The following is an 18,411-nucleotide window of genomic DNA, read 5'->3' on the forward strand; positions in this document are numbered from 1 at the left end:
TATTTTCATTGAGTGATGAAACAGGCAGGGAGCAGGTCTCGAACCCTTCTAGCCCGAAGTCCAGCGCGCTATCGACTGTGGCAATGTCCCTCAGCCGAGCAGTGAATTTCTAACAGATTCGACCACAAAGGCCAGGGAGGTTTTCCAATACCTCGCAAAGGGAACCTATTGGTAGATGGGTAAAATAATAACGAAACTGAATATCTCTTGAGTGTAGTGAGGTTATTAATTACACTTTGGATGGTGTATCAATACACTCAATCACTACGAAGATACAGGCATCCTTCCTAACTCAGTTGCCGGATAGGAAGGAAACTGCTCAGGGATTTCACCATGAGGCCAATGATGACTTTAAAACAGTTACAGAGTTTGATGGCTGGGATAGGCGGCTGGATCAACGGAGGATGAATCAACAACACTGTAGTTACTCCACAATAATAACCTGAATGAGTGAAAAGGAGGAAGCCTGTACAGAAAACTATTTTAAAACATGCATCCTGTTCGCAACAAGGCACTAAAGTAAAACTGCAAAAGATGTGGCAAAGAAATTAACTTTATGTCCTGAATATGTTTGAGGCAAGTCGAGCATAACACATTACTGAGTACCACTCTCCATATTTTCAAGCATAGTGGTGGCTGTATTATGTTATGGGTATGCTAGTCATCGGCAAGGACTCAGGAATTTCTTTTAGGCTAAAAAGAAACGTAATAGAGCTAAGCACAGGCAAAATCCTATAGGAAAACCTGGCTTTACAACGGACATTGGGAGACAAATTCACACTTCAGCAGGACAATAACCTAAACACAAGGCCAAATATACAGAGGAGTTGCTTACCAAGACGACATTGAATGTTCCAGAGTGGTACAGTTACAATTTTGACTTAAATCTGCTTGAAAATCTATGGCAAGACTTGAAAATGGCTGTCTAGCAATGATCAAGAACCAACTTGACAGAGCTTGAAGAATAAAAAAAAATATAATATGCAATAATATTGTACAATCCAGGTGTGGAAAGCTCTTAGAGACTTACCCAGAAAGCCTCACAGCTGTAATCACTACCAAAGGTGATTCTAACATGTATCGACTCAGGGGTGTGAATACTTACGTAAATAAGATGTCTGCATTTCAATTTCAATAAATTTGCTAAGATATCTAAAAACATGGCTTTCACTTTGTCATTATTGTGTATTGTCTGTGGGTGAGATGGCACTAGCAACGCCAGGATTGTGGGTTTGATTCCCACAGGGGACCAGTATGCACTCCTAACTAAGTCACTTTGGATAAGAACCTCTGCTAAATGACTCAAATGTAAAATATTATAATGTATTTAACCTTTATTTAACTACCCAAGTTCCTTTAAGAGGAATCTCTGATAGTCACTATAACGCAAGGAAAAGATAAGAAACACGACATCTGACAAAAGCAAAAATAGTAGAAACACAGAAAAATAGATTGGGAAGGCAAAGAGGAATCTCTTAGTTCTCTACCTAGCTCACTATTTAGAGCATATTGATCTATGTCTCTTTATTTTGTTCACACATATTCAAATGTACTTTTGTGACTGTGTGTGACCTGATTCTGTGTGTGTAAGTGTGTACCTTGCTGCCCTCCACATGGCTCTCTTCTCGGCTTCCAGAGCTCGTTTCTCGGAGGGGGAGAGGTCCTTGTCTCCAGCTGGTGCCAGCTCTGGACTCTGCATCCTCAGCCGCTCCTGTTGCCTCCGTTCTGCCTTGGCTGTCCGGATGGGAGCCCCCGACTCTCCAGGGTACACTGGGATCAGACTGGGTGGAGATGGAGGAACACAAAATGTCAAAACACATTGCTAACACTCCACATAACACCTCACACACACTGCAGGAGACTTGGGAGTCACACACACAGAAGAGGTGATGAGTCACTACACACACACGTTTGGGAGATGCGTCACCACTGCAAAGACTATAATAATCAACACATACATGAATTTGTGATTTAAAATCTAGGACATGTTTGGTTGTCTTTACCCAGTCATGGAGTTGGGCCTCTGCTGCTCCAGCTTGAAGCTCTCCTCTGAGGAATTCCTCTGGTAGTCTCCTTTACCATCCACTGACGAGGGCCTATGGGGACAAACATAAATGAGGGAACATTAATTCGCTGAATTTAAAATAAAAAAAACTCACAATATAATCTTCCATTACTCAAAACAAAGGCATCTGATAATGATCAGCAATCAAATCAATCTTAATTTAAAGTACATTTCCTAATAAATTCAAGAGAAAAGGCCGTACCCTGAGCTGCCACAGTAGCTAGGGAGTGTGGCGCTGTAGCTGGGGGGCGTGTTACAGTGCCTGCGGGGGGTGGCTACAGGCTCCACCTTGTACTCCACCCCGTCCAGCACCACTTTGCCCGTGGCCTTCAACACTCCCATCTGCTTCACCAGGTCATCCTCCTCCTCGTCATCTTCATCCATCAGGTACTCCCGTGCCCGCTGCTCGAATCTCCTCTCTGGGATTGTAGAAACATAGTTCCATTAGGATTCCATTCATCATAACAAGTGGGAAACTCTGAAAATACTACTTGTAAACTGGGAGCAACGAGTTGCTTGAATTCACATTGCTTTGAACTCGTTGAGAAAGCTGCGTCAACCTGCACTAAAAGTACAGCTTCCATGCTTGTAAACAAATTAGTGTTCAAAAACCAGATCAACAGATTAAAAATATATATATAAATAATGTTTTTGGGTTGCATTTAAATAATGTTTTGTTGTTGCATTTAACTGCCAAAAATGCTGTTATCGAGGTCATTTCTATTGTATGTGACGTCAGCGTCAGCGTTTAGCATGTGAGAAGCCACCACGAACATACTGTGGCTGCTGCCAACATACTGACTCAACTCCAGCCACTTTAATAATGGAAATGGATGGAAATTGATGTAAAAAATGTATCACTAGCCACTTTAAACAATGCCACTTAATATAATGTTTACATACCCTACATTACCCATCTTATATGTATATACTGTACTCTATATCATCTACTGCATCTTTATGTAATACATGTATCACTAGCCACTTTAAACTATGCCACTTTATGTTTACATACCCTACATTACTCATCTCATATGTATATACTGTACTCGATACCATCTACTGCATCTTGCCTATGCCGTTCTGTACCATCACTCATTCATATATCTTCATGTACATATTCTTTATCCCTTTACACTTGTGTGTATAAGGTAGTAGTTGTGGAATTGTTAGGTTACTCGTTGGTTATTACTCCATTGTCGGAACTAGAAGCACAAGCATTTCGCTACACTCGCATTAACATCTGCTAACCATGTGTATTTGACAAATAGAATTTGATTTGAGCTCAGATGAGACCATTTCCCACTTACTAATTACCAGTTGGAGGGGCGTTCAAGTAGATATTTCCAAGTCGCATGCTGGTATTTAAGAATTTAAGATATGTTATGAAGGCAGCATTAGTCTCTCTGACCAAAATGAACCAGAGAGTTGTACCATTTTCAGAAGGGGGTAGAGTTGCAAGATTCCTGTAAGTTCCCCCCAAAAGATTTTCCTTAATTCCTGGAGTAGTACCAGAATCATGAAGATTAAGCAGCAAATTCAGAATCCTCCAACCAGGATTTCTGCAAAACCTGGGAATGTTGGGAAAGTTACCTAGAAATGTGCAACCCTAGAAGGGGGTGAAGGGTATTATTTGGGCTTGAAATAAAGGGAGCTGGCTGGCACAAACCTTCCTCCTCCCTCATCTTCTTCAGGTCGTCTGCTCCAACCAGGGACACGCGGCCTTTGGGCTTGGTGTCGGGCGTCTGCTGCTTCATGTCGATTTCAAAGTACTTCTGTCTGTCCCTGAAGGAGCGCTGCGCCAGGTCGTCTCTGCCACCAGGTGATGGAGTCTGTGGGGGAGGGGACCATGGGGATAGGGTGGTTAGGATGGTGGAAGAGAAACAGGGCCATGATGGGGACAGAGGTTGGTTTCGACCTGCCCAATCAAATGTTCAATGGACACAGATATAAGCCAGATCCCACAACAAAGTCCATAAAAATATGAGGATTTTTTAAAATAAACTGAAATACTTTGATTTGACCATTTCAATTGAGAATCATCACAGAGTTATGGAGGTTTTACTGTATATCCAGCACAGTATTCATTGATTGTTAAGCAGGTGGGAAAAACATAAATTAGGCAGTCGAATCACAACCCAACACCACTAGCTACGATTGATTCTGAGGATGATTTATTGACAGGACCCCACCTCTGACACCAAATGTAGCACCGCCGCCCCTTCTCACTGTAAGTAACAGTGATATAGACACTGCAATCACCACCAAAGCAAAGGAGACCACAGCCCGCTCTGAGCTCGATTGGGGGTGGGTGGGGCAGGGGGGGTACCTTTACAACCATGTCCATGGAGGCTCTGTAGAGGCGTGGCACTGCTGCCAGACTCATATTGTCCAGACAGTCAGAGGAGAGGGAGGGTCGGGGAGAGACGGGGGCTGCCTGACCCATACCCATTCCCCCGTCCCCCTCATCCTCAAACACCTCGTTGTTCAGCTCAGGCTGAAAGAACCACATGTACAGAAGTGGTCTCGTCACTGAAGTGTCAGCCAAATGGGACATGACCAACCGCCAATGTCACTTTAAGCAGGTTTTATCTGCACTTTTTCAACGTCTTCTAATTAACATTAACACACACTGACCTGCGTTGCCATTCAAACTCATTTGATATCACACAGACAACAAAAACCACACGTATGACCATTCATTTGTATTGTCACTGGTGGTACAAACGCTAACCTCTGGAGAAGGCTGATTGTGGTGGACGTTGTTCCTCTCGCCAAACAGATCCTGTCGATAAGACACAGAAGAGAACGTGTGAGAGGGAAACAGGAGGCAACCATTGGAACAGACAGAAAGACAGACTGTGGAGAGGCACAAACATAGGAATAGAATCAGAGATGGAATCTATTTCTATGGACACAAAGCAGGCAAGGTGATGCGAATGGTTGAGATGGGACTTCTCAGCACAGACACAGACGGCTGATGATCAATGATCGCTTTCAGAATGGAAATTGAGGAGCACGGTTACAGGCCCAGAAGGGGTGGGGGGCCTGCGTCAGTCGTGAAGGGGGGGCCGGAGCGACTAAAACAGTGACGACGACCATCACAGCATGCTGGCTGGGGCCCACGGGGTGCCTGGGTGGGGCGACCTGCCTATCTGCGAGGGAGGCTCCAGCACAGCCAGCCAGTGAGGCACGGCGGCGAATGCCTTGTATACCTGCTTGGGGTTCAGGGAGAACTCATCGATCGTGTCGGGGGAGGGGGCACGAGGCTGCAGCTGGGGGGGGGTCCATGAAGTGGGACGAGCCAAAGGGAAGAGAGGAACAAGGAGAGGGGCAGACTATGAGAAAAAAACTGAAAAGCTGAAGAAGACAGCGTGAGAACAAGGTGGAGAAACGATGATGCGAAGGGGGATGTGCAAGAGACAGACAGTAGGGGTGGGCGAATGAGGCTGTGACTGCCTTGTTGAAGATATGGCACTCAGATAATGTGTGCGCAACTCGGCGGCGGTGGCATTATATACAGGAACATGGGAGATTGTTGAGATTGCTGAGATTCAACCCATAGCTGCTTTATAGCAGTTGGATGATGAAGTAGGGTTAGCCCAATCACCAGATGGAATGAAACATTTCAGAACTCCCCTGTGAGCCATTGGTTGGCTCTGGCTACAGTAGTAGCGACTTAGATAAAGCTTGCTGAGAATGCAAGTCCACTTTTACGGCGCTTGTCTTCAACAACAGTGCTTCTACAGCGAGTCCCTGTGCGCGAATGAATGCATGGACAGGGACCCAGCTCAAACTCGTAGTAGCTTCTACAGTAGCTTCTAAGTAGCTTCTACAAATAGTAGGAAATAGTTGCGATGAACATCAATGACACTGCACCCATGATCGGGGGGGGGGGGGGGGGGGGGGCGTCTCACCCTCACCCTACGTGGTGGTGAGGGGTCTTACAAAGGTCTGAGAGTTGATGGGGGAGGGGCCATGCTGGAAGGGATTGGGGCTGCTGTGCCCGTCCGGAGTGGCTGGCGAGGTGATCGGCCGCCCGCCACTACGGGAGAGGGGCTGGATGGCACCTGGCCTTGTCTGGAAGGGAAAACCACAACAAAATATGTTAATGTCATATATTTCAATGCAGGCTATGTCCAAAATGGCACCCTATTCCCTTTTTCTAGGGACTTAGGGTGCAATTTGGGATGGAACAACAGTCTGAGCACGGAGAACGGACCATGAATGTTTACTGTCAATGATGGACAATGAGAGCACAGATCTTGCCCCATTCATTCTCTGTGACTGGATTTAAGGTCAATACCTCATAGGGACTCAGTGGTGAGATTTCCTCCTTGGCAGGCAGTGCAGTAGGTGTGAAATTAATGCTTGCCTGAAAAAAGAAATACAGAATAATGCATGACAAGCCACACACCCCGATGATAATATTTCAACATAGGTGTAGGGTGAAGTTACCCCTAGATGGTGTTCCTGGGTCAGTTTTGGGGAGGGGAAACTGATACTAAATATGTTCCCAGAGGAAAACTTCGCCCCGGAGCTTTCAACATACAGGCGCACACAAAATAAAAATTACTACCCTGACTTGAGCTACCCTGACGATGCAAAATGAACACTAGCTCTGAAATCTGTAACACATACGCTCTGAAGCTGAATAACGTGCAGTAGCTCAGAGCTAGGGCTGTGACGGTCATGGATTTTTGGATGACGGTAATTGGCCAGCCAAATGACCGCTGTCGCCGTAATAACCGTTCTGACTGCATGTGCTGCCATAGAAATAGAATGAATAGAATGGGCATCCCCATTCGAGTAAATAATGGCATAATTGTATTTTATTTTATACTTATCTTACCAGGGAAGTTGAATGAGAACACATTCTCATTTATATCACAACCCGGGGAATAGTTACAGGGGAGAGGAGGGATGAATGAGCCAATTGGAAGCTGGGGATGATTAGGTGGTCATGACAGTATGAGGGCCAGATTGGGAATTCAGCCCGGACACCAGAATTCAGCCCGGACACCAGGGTTAACACCCCTACTCTTACAACAAGTATATATATATATTTTTTAACTAAAGGAAAGAGTGTCTCCTATTGGCCCTTTAACACCACTTCCAGCAGCATCTGGTCTCCCATCCAGGGCCCTACCAGGACCAACTCTACTTCGCTTCAGAGGCAAGTGAGCAGTGGGATGCAGGGTGGTATGCTGCCAGCAATTGGTGGACTGTCAGCCATTGTGAGTGTACCCACTACCCATAGGAGCAAAGGAGGAAGTGTACCCATCAATATGTGCTGTGATTTGTTGATTCAACTCAACTGACATTACAAAAAATACATTCCATTGGACACAGTTAAAATAATTCTACATTATCATGGAAATGATTTCATCACAATACAGGGCATTCCGAGTTTACCAGTCAAATTGCCAGGGTTAGCGGTTCCAATACTGTTCTATTCATTATAATCCTATGTGCTGCTGTTGGATTGTGGGGGGTGTTGCCTAGGTTACCGAAGATCATTTGCTACAACACTTTTGTATTACTATATACAGTACGAGTTAAAAGTTGACACACCTACTTATTTAAGTTTTTTTATTTTTTATTTATTTTTAAAAAACTATTTTCTACATTGTAGAATAGTGAAGACATCAGAACTATTAAATAACACATATGGTATCATGTAATAATCAAAAAAAGTGTTAAAATCCAAATATATTATATTTGAGATTCTTCAAGCCTTGACAGCTTTGCACTCTTGGCATTCTCTCAACCAGCTTCATAAGGTAGTAACCTGGAATGCATTTAAATTTACAGGTGTGCCTTGTTGAAAGTTAATTTGTGGAATTTCTTTCCTTCTTAATGCGTTTGAGCCAATCAATTGTGTTGTGACAGAAGATAGCCCTATTTGGTAAAAGACCAAGAACAGCTAAAATAAGCAATGAGAAACGACAGTCCATCATTACTTTAAGACATGAAGGTCAGTCAATACGGAAAATTTCAAGAACTTTAAAAGTTTCTTCAAGTGCAGTCGCAAAAACCATCGAGCACTTAGATGAAACTGGCTCTCATGAGGACCGCCACAGGAAATGAAGACCCAGAGTTACCTCTGCTGCAGAGGATAAATTCATTAGCGTTAACAGCCTCCGAAATCGGCAATTAACTGCACCTCAGACTGCAGCCCAAATAATTGCTTCACAGAGTTCAAGTAACAGACATCTCAACATCAACTGTTCAGAGGAGACTGCATGAATCAGGCCTTCATGGCTAAATTGATGCAAAGAAACCACTACTAAAGGACACCAATAAGAAGAGACTTGCTTGGGCCAAGAAACTAGAGCAATGGACATTAGGACCAGTGGAAATCTGTCCTTCAGTCTGATGAGTGCAAATTGAAGATTTATTTTTATTTTTACGGTTATGACTTATTTTATTTTGATGACGGTCTTCATCCATAACCGTCGGTTACACAGAAATTGTGTCAGCCCTACTCAGAACACATTCCGATACTTGGTAAACACATTTCAACACCATTCTCAATGCAAAGGTCAGGGTTCATTACAAATTCCAACAAAGCTAGAATTAAAAGCACAAATGACAAGTTGGGTCCTCAACAATCTCCAAAAACAGAGGGTGCATCCCAAATGGCACCCTATTCCCTATGGGCCCTGGTTAAAGGTAGTGCACAATGAAGGGGGACTAGGGTGCCATTTGGGATGCAAACAGAATCTACTACTGCATGAAGTAGAGAAAGCATCAGTAATGAGTGGCCATGGCAAGCTCAGCAGATGTGTGTGTTTAAAAATGGTACACTTGTACTTCACTGTAGTACAACTCATTATAAACAGCTGACAATAGCAAAGGGGCAGACTCCACTGATAGTTGTCTATGGAAGCTGAGCAGACAAAGCCAGGCCAGAGCAGACCACTTACGAAGCGGGTCTCCTTGCCTGCACACAAGGAGCTGGTGGAGGAATGAGCACTGGGCTACGGAGGGAGGGATGAGCACTGGGCTAGGGATGGAGGAATGAGCACTGGGCTAGGGAGGGAGGGATGAGCACTGGGCTAGGGAGGGAGGGATGTGAGGGGGGGAAGGAGGGAGGAGGAGGAAGAACCAGCAGGTACACTACATTTACCCTTTCTGAAGTGGATTATGTCAAAAGAGAACAAATATAGGTGCTGTGAAAGCAGGGGAGTGAATGAGGGGACTTTAAAGGAGGATGTGAAAGGAGGGCTGTTGTTGGGGTGGGGTGAACATACCGGTTGTGTGGTTGGTGAGTAGGGGGCGTCTCTAATGGGACTGTCTGTCCTGGGGGGCTCAGTGGAGGGCGCCTGAAAATACACAGACAGACAAAGAGAGATGGGGGAGAGATTTAGCAGCTGTCCCATCGTCCACCAACTCCACTCTCTGTGGAGTAAGCATGTTATTATTATTGGTAAGGTTGCAAAATTCCAGATTTCCTGCTTATTCTGGAAATCTTCAGACTAGGATTTCTGGGAAAAAGTGGGACTTTTGGGAAAGTTACCAGATTTCTGCTACCCTACTGGTGCAGCAAATAACAGTACACATGTAAAAGTCATTTTTGGACATGAATGCCAAAACTTTCAGAAATTAAAGGTGCTCAAAGTTGACCCATTTTGCATAACCCACCATAGCATGAGACATACATGTCTTCATCACTGGAAAATATAAACTGCTGCGATTGATATCATTTAAAAGCTTACAAAAAGGGTTAAATTATTTCATAATTTATGGAAAACAATGTTGCCCTTCAACATCGTACATCAATTATCTCAACGTGTAAACTTTTTTTTTCATATTCACATTATTTAACATAATCTAAGGTTTTGGTGTTGTGCCCGCCATTGGTCGAGACACAGCATGCTCTTGAATACAGGGTGGGTGTTATGTTCTGGCTGATAAATGGGACTACATTTGTCAAATGGTACCGCAAAGATGGTTGGAGGTCCACATGTCAGAGAATGCGGACTTGAATGGGAATATCTGTTGAAATCATAGAAACAGAATAGACATCACATTCGACGATGGGTGGACCTGCAGTCATCTTTGTGGGAGAAGTTGTCAATACAATAAACAGTTCAATGGCGTACCATCTAAATAGCAGTGGTATGAAGGGATAGGTCCAATCTATTCATTCCATTTCTATGATTGAAATGACACCCACCCTGTATTCAAGAACATGTTGTCTCAACCGATGGGGGGACAAACACCACCTTGGATTATGTAAAATAGGGTCTAAACTACAACATATGAGAATACAAAAAAATAACAGTTTACACGTTTGTATATAATTGACGTTAACTAAATAAAATAGTTTGACAACAGTTTGTAAGCTTTTAAATTATATCAAACTCAACCGTTTATCTTTTCCAGTGAGGAAGACATGGATGTCTCATGATATTGTGGGATATGCAAAATGGGTTCAATTTGAGCATCTTAATTTTCAGAATGTTTTGGCATTCATGTTCAAAAAGTCCCATTCTGATCACTCCTTCCATGGGAAAACATGTATGGACAGTTTTGTTTAAATCAAAAGGGATGCTGTCAAAAAGTGAATGAATTCAAATGGATTTACCCCGGACTCATTCATAGCAGGAGATTTCTCCATCTCAATTCCAGCGGTCACATGCTCATGGCTATTTATTTTCAAAGGGTTAGTGAAGGAGACATCCGTCAAAACAGGTGACTTCACACATCTTGGTCATTCAAGTCATCCTGACTGGCAGTGTTTGATTGGCAATGATTATGTCATACAAGCGCACAAGTGTGTATCCTTTGCTACAGGGAGGAACTCAATGAAAATAAGGCAGGTCAGGTTGTAAGCCTAACGGTTGTTACAATGGAAAAATCAAACACATAACATACATTCTACCTTATAACATCTTGGCTGAAACATGTTCTATTGGCACACAGACAAAAGGAACTGCTAATCCTAAACCAGGCCACAGTGCCACACACCATGCTGGCTCAAACCCACACAAGCAGGCAGGCAGGCAGGCAGGCTGCTTGCCTTGCTGAATAACCAGGGCTGCAGTTTGCCCGCACTCCCGTAGCCCACAGGAGGCCCTGAGAGGATGCGCTCAGAGGTGGGGCACCCTTTGCCCCTGCGATTGGCCACCAGGAAGGGGTTCTCGGTGAAGTTGATTGGCTGGGAGTCCACCAGAACCACCACCTCCTCGTCTTCACCAGTAGGCAGAGCTTCTTGTCTAGCTGCTCCTTGATTGGAGGCGGTTATCAAGGGACTGGGAGAGTGCTGGGACATGTAGAGGGGCCTAGCCTCTGTGTTCATAATGGGGCCAGACTGAGGTAGAGCATGGGGAAGAGGGAAGAGGGAGGTGGGGGGCTGCCCCAGGTCAAAACCCAGGGGCTCTAAGGTGAAAGAACATTGGGCCTGAATGGGGGCCTCCATGGGGGCAGTTGCACTGACAGAAGGAGATAACTGAGAGAGCGAGAGAGAGGGAGAGAAAAAGGGGGCACAGTGAGACAAATGGTAAGAGAGGGAAAAAGGAAAACTCAAATCTGAAAGGAGAGGGATGCAGATTAAACTCAGGGGGAGAGAGGGAAAAAAACAGAATAGTAGGTGATGTCCAGATATGTCCAAAAAGGGGAAACTCTGAAATAACCACTTAGAAATTGGGAGCAACGAGTTGTGTGCATTCATGTGCTTTGAACTTGTTGAGAACAGTGATTGGCTAATGGCAAACAAGCTGCGTCAACCATAAACATAAAAGTAAAGCAATCATGCTAATTAGCAAATTACTGTATTCAAAAACAATATATATATAGTGTTTTTTATAAATAATGTTTTGTTGTTGCATTTATAATGCAGCACAAGCTACATTAAAAGAGATCGCTACATGTTAAGAAATGGGAGACACACTGGAGGACATGAGGATGGAGACAGATCGCTACATGTTAAGAAATGGGAGACATACTGGAGGACATGAGGATGGAGACATACATAAATACATAAGAGAGAAATAGGGAGCTGTGTGGAGAAGAGCTAAAATAGACACTGGCTGGCCAGATCAGAGCAAATCACACACAAAACCCAAAGTACTGTCACCACGAGAGTTGTAAAACTTTCCCAAAATCTCCAGGTATTCCAGAAATTCCGGTTGGAGGATTCCCTCGGTTTCCTGCTTATTCCCTCCTCCTGATTCGGAATTTCTGGGAAACCAGGGAATTTTGGGAAAGTTATCGAAATGTTTCAACCCTACACATATCTCAAATGAAGGGATTTGAGTGGGTAACGGAGGAGCGGAGCCCACGTGACAGTTCCTTTAATCTGTGAAGGAGGAGCTTGGCAGACAGACAAGTCATCATACCAGAAGTATTAAATGGTGGTCTATCCCTCTAGTTACGCTCACATAACCAGAACAGCAGCCTGCCCTGCCTGGGGCCCAGCATTAAATAACTCACACTATCAGTACAGTTAGACAGCACTAGACTCTTAGGCTTCAGTCCACTCCTTACACTTACGAATCAGGCCTCAATACACTCCACATATGAGATAGGAGAGAGTTCATTAAAGAAGCACAACATGACAAGACACAATACCCCACAAAACCTTGGATAAGGCCCTTGGATAAGAAACTAACTTGATGCAGTAAAACAAATATTCTTCAACCAAGTGACACAGCAGAAGATTGAGTCCCAGAGACCAGGTTGGATTTGAACTCAAATGTGCCAAAAATGCTAGGGCTTAAAGTGGGATGAGGCTTAGTGTCTTCAGAACTACATTGTTCTACACTGACCGTGCATTCCAAGACAAGGCCTTGACATGTCGTGACAATCCAAATAGTGTCACTAGGAATACATGCAGTCGTGAACTGTGACACATCATAGTGTTGGTGTCGGACATGGCGGTTACATGTGGCCTATAGTACAGAGGTCAGTGGGGCGTAGGGTTTCCATTAGGAAAATGTGTCGCCTGACAACATGACCAGGAAGATTTAAATTTACCAGACCCATATGCATTGGGTGCGTAACCCATTAAGGCTTCAACCCTAGGTGCTCAGAATGGCAGAAATCACTTTTAAACTCACCAAAATAAAAGAAACGTCCTCTCACTGTCAACTGCGTTTATTTTCAGCAAACTTAACATGTGTAAATATTTGTGTGAACATAAGATTCAACAACTGAGACAAACTGAACAAGTTCCACAGACATGTGACTAACAATGTGTCCCTGAACAAAGGGAGGGTCAAAATCAAAAGTAACAGTCAGTATCTGGTTTGGCCACAATATGCATTGCACTGCAGTGCATCTCCTCATGGATTGCACCAGATTTGCCAGTTCTTGCAGTGAGATGTTACCCCACTCTTCCACCAAGGCACCTGCAAGTTCTCGGGCAATTCTGGGCGGAATGGCCCTAGCCCACACCCTCCGATCCAACAGGTCCCAGACGTGCTCAATGGGATTGAGATCCGGGCTCTTCGCTGGCCATGGCAGGACACTGACATTCCTACCTTGCAGGAAATCATGCACAGAACGAGCAGTATGGCTGGTGGCATTGTCATGCTGGAGGGTCATGTCAGGATGAGCCTGCAGGAAGGGTACCACATGAGGGAGGAGGATGTCGTCTTCCCTGCAACGCACAGCATTGATATTGCCTGCAATGACAACAAGCTCAGTCAGATGATGCTGTGACACACCGCCCCAGACCATGACGGACCCTCCACCTCGATCCCTCTCCAGAGTACAGGCCTCAGTGTAATGCTCATTCCTTCGACAATAAACGCGAATCCAACCATAAACCCCTGGTGAAACAAAACCGCGACTCGTCAGTGAAGAGCACTTTTTGCCAGTCCTATCTGGTCCAGCGACGGTGGGTTTGTGCCCATAGGCGACGCTGTTGCTGGTGATGTCTGGTGAGGACCTGCCTTTACAACAGGCCTGCAAGCCCTCAGTCCAGCCTCTCTCAGCCTATTGCGGACTGTCTGAGCACTGATTGATGGATTTTGCATTCCTGGTGTAACTCGGGCAGTTGTTGTTGCCATCCTGTACCTGTCCCGCAGGTGTGATGTTCGGATGTACCAATCCTGTGCAGATGTTGTCACACGTGGTCTGCCACTGCGAGGACGATCAGCTGTCCATCCTGTCTCCCTGTAGCACTGTCTTAGGCTTCTCACAGTACGGACATTGCACTTTATTTCCCTGGCCACATCTACAGTCCTCATGCCTCCTTCCAGCATGCCTAAGACACATTCACGCAGATGAGCAAGGACCCTGGGCATCTTTCTTTTGATGTTTTTCAGAATCAGTAGAAAGGCCTCTTTAGTGTCTTATGTTTTCATAACTGTGACCTACGGTCTGTAAGCTGTTAGTGTCTTAACGACCGTTCCACAGGTGCATGTTCATGAATTGTTTATGGTTCATTGAACAAGCATGGGAAACAGTGTTCAAACCCTTTACAATGAAGAACTGTGAAGTTATTTGGACATTTACAAATGATCTTTGAAAGACAGGTTCCTGAAAAAGGGACATTTCTATTTTGGCTAAGTTAAGCTTATTAACAGAACAGGAGAGAAATGATGGTTTCAGTGGCCTATGAGGAAGTCTTCATAAAATAATTGCCTCCACATTTCTATGGTGGGATTTTGCCTCGGCTATTTTGAAGCAAGGTCATTTTTTATTTATTTGACCTTTATTGAACTATTCTTATTTTCAATGACGGTCTAGGAACAGTGGGTTAACTGCCTTGTTCAGGGGCAGAATGACAGATTTTTACCTTGTCAGCTGGGGGATTCGATTTTGCAACTTTTCGGTTACTAGTCCAACGCTCTAACCACTAGGCTACCTGCCGCCCAAGGCATGGCTCATAATATATGAAGTAAAACGACCAGGTTTCAAACAAATTAAGTAAATGTTTTCAAAATGCATCCTGCCTCCAGCTCACATTGTAAAGTGGTGAGTGACGTACTGATAGTTGCCTATAAACCTGTCGGGTGAAAGGGAGGCGCGCTTCAATTACCAGTTGAGAAAAAATAAATATAGAGAAGCTCTGTTTTTAACATGTAATTGTGGTTACATTTGTTGCGCAATGACTGAGCATCGGCACATTTCTCTCCAGCAGCAACGAGCTGAGAAGCTGCAGCAGCAACTCTAGTGTTGTCTGGCAAGCGATATTCCCCTCAAAATAGGCGTGCGCGATAAATAACGAAAATACACAGGCTGATAAGCATGACTGTCAAATGCATTTCCATCAATGAATAAAAAGCATTATTTTGAAGTCAATTTGGCCGGCAATGTTTTTTTATTGGCTTTTCATTATTTCATTTGTATCTGTCAATTACTGGCTAACGGAAACCCTGGTGGGGTGGTATGTGAACCAGTACCCTTTTGGCACAGGCTCAGAAGACTGTCGAGGACAGCTGGGCTACGGCTAGAGGCCTGAGGGAGGAGGGGAGGTGCAAGAAAGACGATCAACATGCCAACAAGGTGAGACTAACTTTACCCAGAAGGCTTGGGTGAAGGGTGGAGCCAAGTGTGGTTCATCACGACACACCCCTGCTTACCGCTCCCTTCTCATGCCAAGAAGCATGTTTCTTCATATGACTTGCTACATACCTTAGATACTACGATTACATACCATAAAATGACCAGACTTCAGCTGTCAGAATTTCGCAGATAAACATTATGATAAAAAATAAACTATAGACAGGGATTAAAATTATCGCAAAAAATGAAAATCCAACATATTTCGACAGGAAAAATCTCAGGGAGTCATTGACAAGAACCACTGGTAATCATCCTGGGTACACAGGTCATGGAACCCAGGGGTCCTCATTCTAACTCTAATGCACAGCCATAATGCAAGAACAGCTGCAGGCAATATATAGGTTAAGCACTCCCAGAAGCCCCATGGCCTAGTACTAGAGCTTATAGGTCTAACCACTGTTGCATTAAGATCAAATAAATAGCTAACAGAACACAAATAGCTCAAAATACAATAAAGACCCCTAATACAAACTAAGCTTGGGAAAAAAACTACAATATTGACACAAATTGTAGCCTCTCATGCACATGTATCTATGCAAGACCCTAAAACGGTGACAGGTATGAGAGCGGCCTATTGTCTTTATGTCAGCTCATAAATCCTTGGTAATTTACAGCTTTAGCAAAAATGGCTGCTGTTCACACATGTAGCTAGAATATAGAATTGACACAATGACGGTATAATTAATTAATACATAAATGAAGGAAGGAAACGTGCAAGAAAGACAGAAGAGCCCAGCCCAGTCGCCCCGCCTGGCGCTGTCGCTATACTCACTGTAGGCTGTTGGGACCAGGGGTGCAGAAGCTCCAAACTCTTCCACGGACACTGACTGACTGACTGATAGAGCCCACACATTGAGACACTCTCCCTCCCTCTCGCCTGCACCCCTCCCACTCCCCTCCTATCCTAAGTTTAAAATAACGGCCAGCTGTCCCCCCTTACCCACCTCCTCCATTCAGTCCAGCGACTTCGGTGCTTTTTCCTGAAACAGGTACCAACCATTTTGGCTGCATCATTTCTCTTCTCTTCTATTTCCCAGCATTCCAGCTAATGATGTGAAAGGCAGCCTTCAGTTTTTCTTTGTGTCCTCACCCCTCAGTTTGTTCTTTAAACGATGTCTTCAAGCCAAGGTAGACGGATCCATTGACATGGCGTGCATGATGAAACAAATGGATCTTGTTTTGGAATGTAGCATCTCATCATATCACAGAAGTGAATGGAATGGTTCCATTCCATTGTAGAGGCAATCGATTCTTTGGGCCCAAGGCGTTGGTGAGGAAGGCAGGAGTCGGGGTTGTGAACATCGGGAGGGGATGGGGGGGGGGGGGGGGGGGGGTCACATTCTCCCCCTAGCCTCCAGAGGCACCTGCTTGGCCTCTGGCCACAGAGGGTTTCCCGGGAGATAAACAGGGTGGATTCCACAGGGAGGTCTATTCTGGGCCCAAAGGGACCATTTCCAAGATAGTCAGCAGACAATTCCAGGCATTTCACAGCCTTAGTCAAGGTTCACAGGTCTTATAAGAGGTCTACTATAAGAGTTACCTTTAAAGTAAACTAATTCCTATATATTTCTTACTTACCCTGTTGACCTTCTGGAGAGCGGTGGTGGGCAGTGCGGCCAGCGTCCGGTAGTCCAGTTTCAGAGGCCCAGTGCCCAGGTTCTGAGGGAAAGAGGAAGAGGGTGGAGTGTCAGACATAGTGGGGGAAAACTACTTCCCTCTCATGTGTCACTCTGTAAGGAAGTAAACTTCATCATTACATAAATATGCATTGAAGCGCAACAGGTTGCAAAACATCTCAGAGGCTATAGTAAAATCCTCTGGAGCTGTCCACCTCTCTGACAGGGAGGCAGTTGGTTGAGCTGAGGACTCTGAGGCCCAGGGGGTACCGGTCTCACCTCGGTCTCCTCTTCTAGCAGGCGAGTATCCTCCTCACGCTCCAAGCGCATGCGCTCCTTCACAGAGAGGACGGGGGAGGGGAGGACACCCAGCCACACAGATAATGGAAAATAGGGGACGACATGAATGCAGGTGAAATGGGATAAAAGACAAACGAGATGGAGGAATTAAGTGGAGGTGGGGTGAGTGGAGATGGGAGTGGTGTATGGACGACCCAGACATTATGAGGGGAGGGAGGAGGGAGGCAGAGAAAGGGTAGAAGAAAAGAGAGTAGGGGGGAGAAAGGATAGAACCCACACACATTAGAAAAGGGCTCTGTTTATTTGCCACAGTAGCAGAAAAAGCATGAGAGGTAGGACTTGGCTACATAGTCTCACTCACCACCTTCTCCATCTCTTCTCTCTCCCACTGGGACGTCTCTCGCACCATCTCCACCTCCTAGGAAATAGATTTTAGGTCAAAATGTTTCATATTAAAAGCGATCTACTCCGTTTTCCCCTGTGTTTAGTATGTGTGTGTGTGAGAGTGTGTGTGAGAGTGTGTGTGTGAGTGTGTAGTTGAAACGTATGCTTTTTTTCCCCCCCCCCACTTTGCACTAACAGCTTTTGTTATTCTTTCGAGCATGGATTAAATGAAGTATATTTTAGCATCTCGGCCTCGTTGGGTTGAGTGCGACTACCAACGTAATTCTACACGCAGGTTTTTCTCCCACGCACCGGACACCATCCACTGAAGCCTGAGTGCAGACCCTCCCACTGGATGTGTGTCATATTATTCTCACCTTCTGTAGGATGTCCATCTCCTCGGGACTCAGGTCTCGGTCTATAGAGGAGATGCTCTCCATGCTGTTCTTACGCACGATGCCTGCGGCAAACGGGTTGGCAATGATGCCCGGTGACGCCTGAGATTAAACAAAGACGCGCTATTAA

The 18,411-nt window shown here is 44.9% G+C and overlaps 1 protein-coding gene across 10 annotated transcripts in view; it reads right to left on the bottom strand.

Annotated features, from left to right (window-relative positions):
* Positions 1–18,411, bottom strand: part of LOC109908815 (protein scribble homolog) — a 125,613-nt gene that overhangs the window by 13,911 nt on the left and 93,291 nt on the right. For 3 of the 10 annotated variants that reach the window (XM_031796186.1, XM_031796183.1, XM_031796185.1), the window contains exons 26-39: positions 18,264–18,383; positions 17,864–17,920; positions 17,482–17,538; positions 17,165–17,245; positions 11,094–11,522; positions 9,322–9,393; positions 6,372–6,440; positions 6,014–6,145; positions 4,800–4,850; positions 4,395–4,562; positions 3,735–3,897; positions 2,268–2,484; positions 2,004–2,096; positions 1,599–1,781 (exon numbers count right to left, since the gene is read on the bottom strand). In XM_031796186.1, the coding sequence (XP_031652046.1) occupies positions 1,599–1,781; positions 2,004–2,096; positions 2,268–2,484; positions 3,735–3,897; positions 4,395–4,562; positions 4,800–4,850; positions 6,014–6,145; positions 6,372–6,440; positions 9,322–9,393; positions 11,094–11,522; positions 17,165–17,245; positions 17,482–17,538; positions 17,864–17,920; positions 18,264–18,383 (1,892 nt within the window). The remainder of the gene's footprint in view (positions 1–1,598; positions 1,782–2,003; positions 2,097–2,267; positions 2,485–3,734; positions 3,898–4,394; positions 4,563–4,799; positions 4,851–6,013; positions 6,146–6,371; positions 6,441–9,321; positions 9,394–11,093; positions 11,523–17,164; positions 17,246–17,481; positions 17,539–17,863; positions 17,921–18,263; positions 18,384–18,411) is intronic. The other 7 variants (XM_031796184.1, XM_031796187.1, XM_031796192.1 and 4 more) reach the window with 5 other exon arrangements.

This window comes from Oncorhynchus kisutch, linkage group LG18, assembly GCF_002021735.2.
Source record: "Oncorhynchus kisutch isolate 150728-3 linkage group LG18, Okis_V2, whole genome shotgun sequence".
In the NCBI taxonomy this organism is placed as follows: Eukaryota; Metazoa; Chordata; class Actinopteri; order Salmoniformes; family Salmonidae; genus Oncorhynchus; species Oncorhynchus kisutch.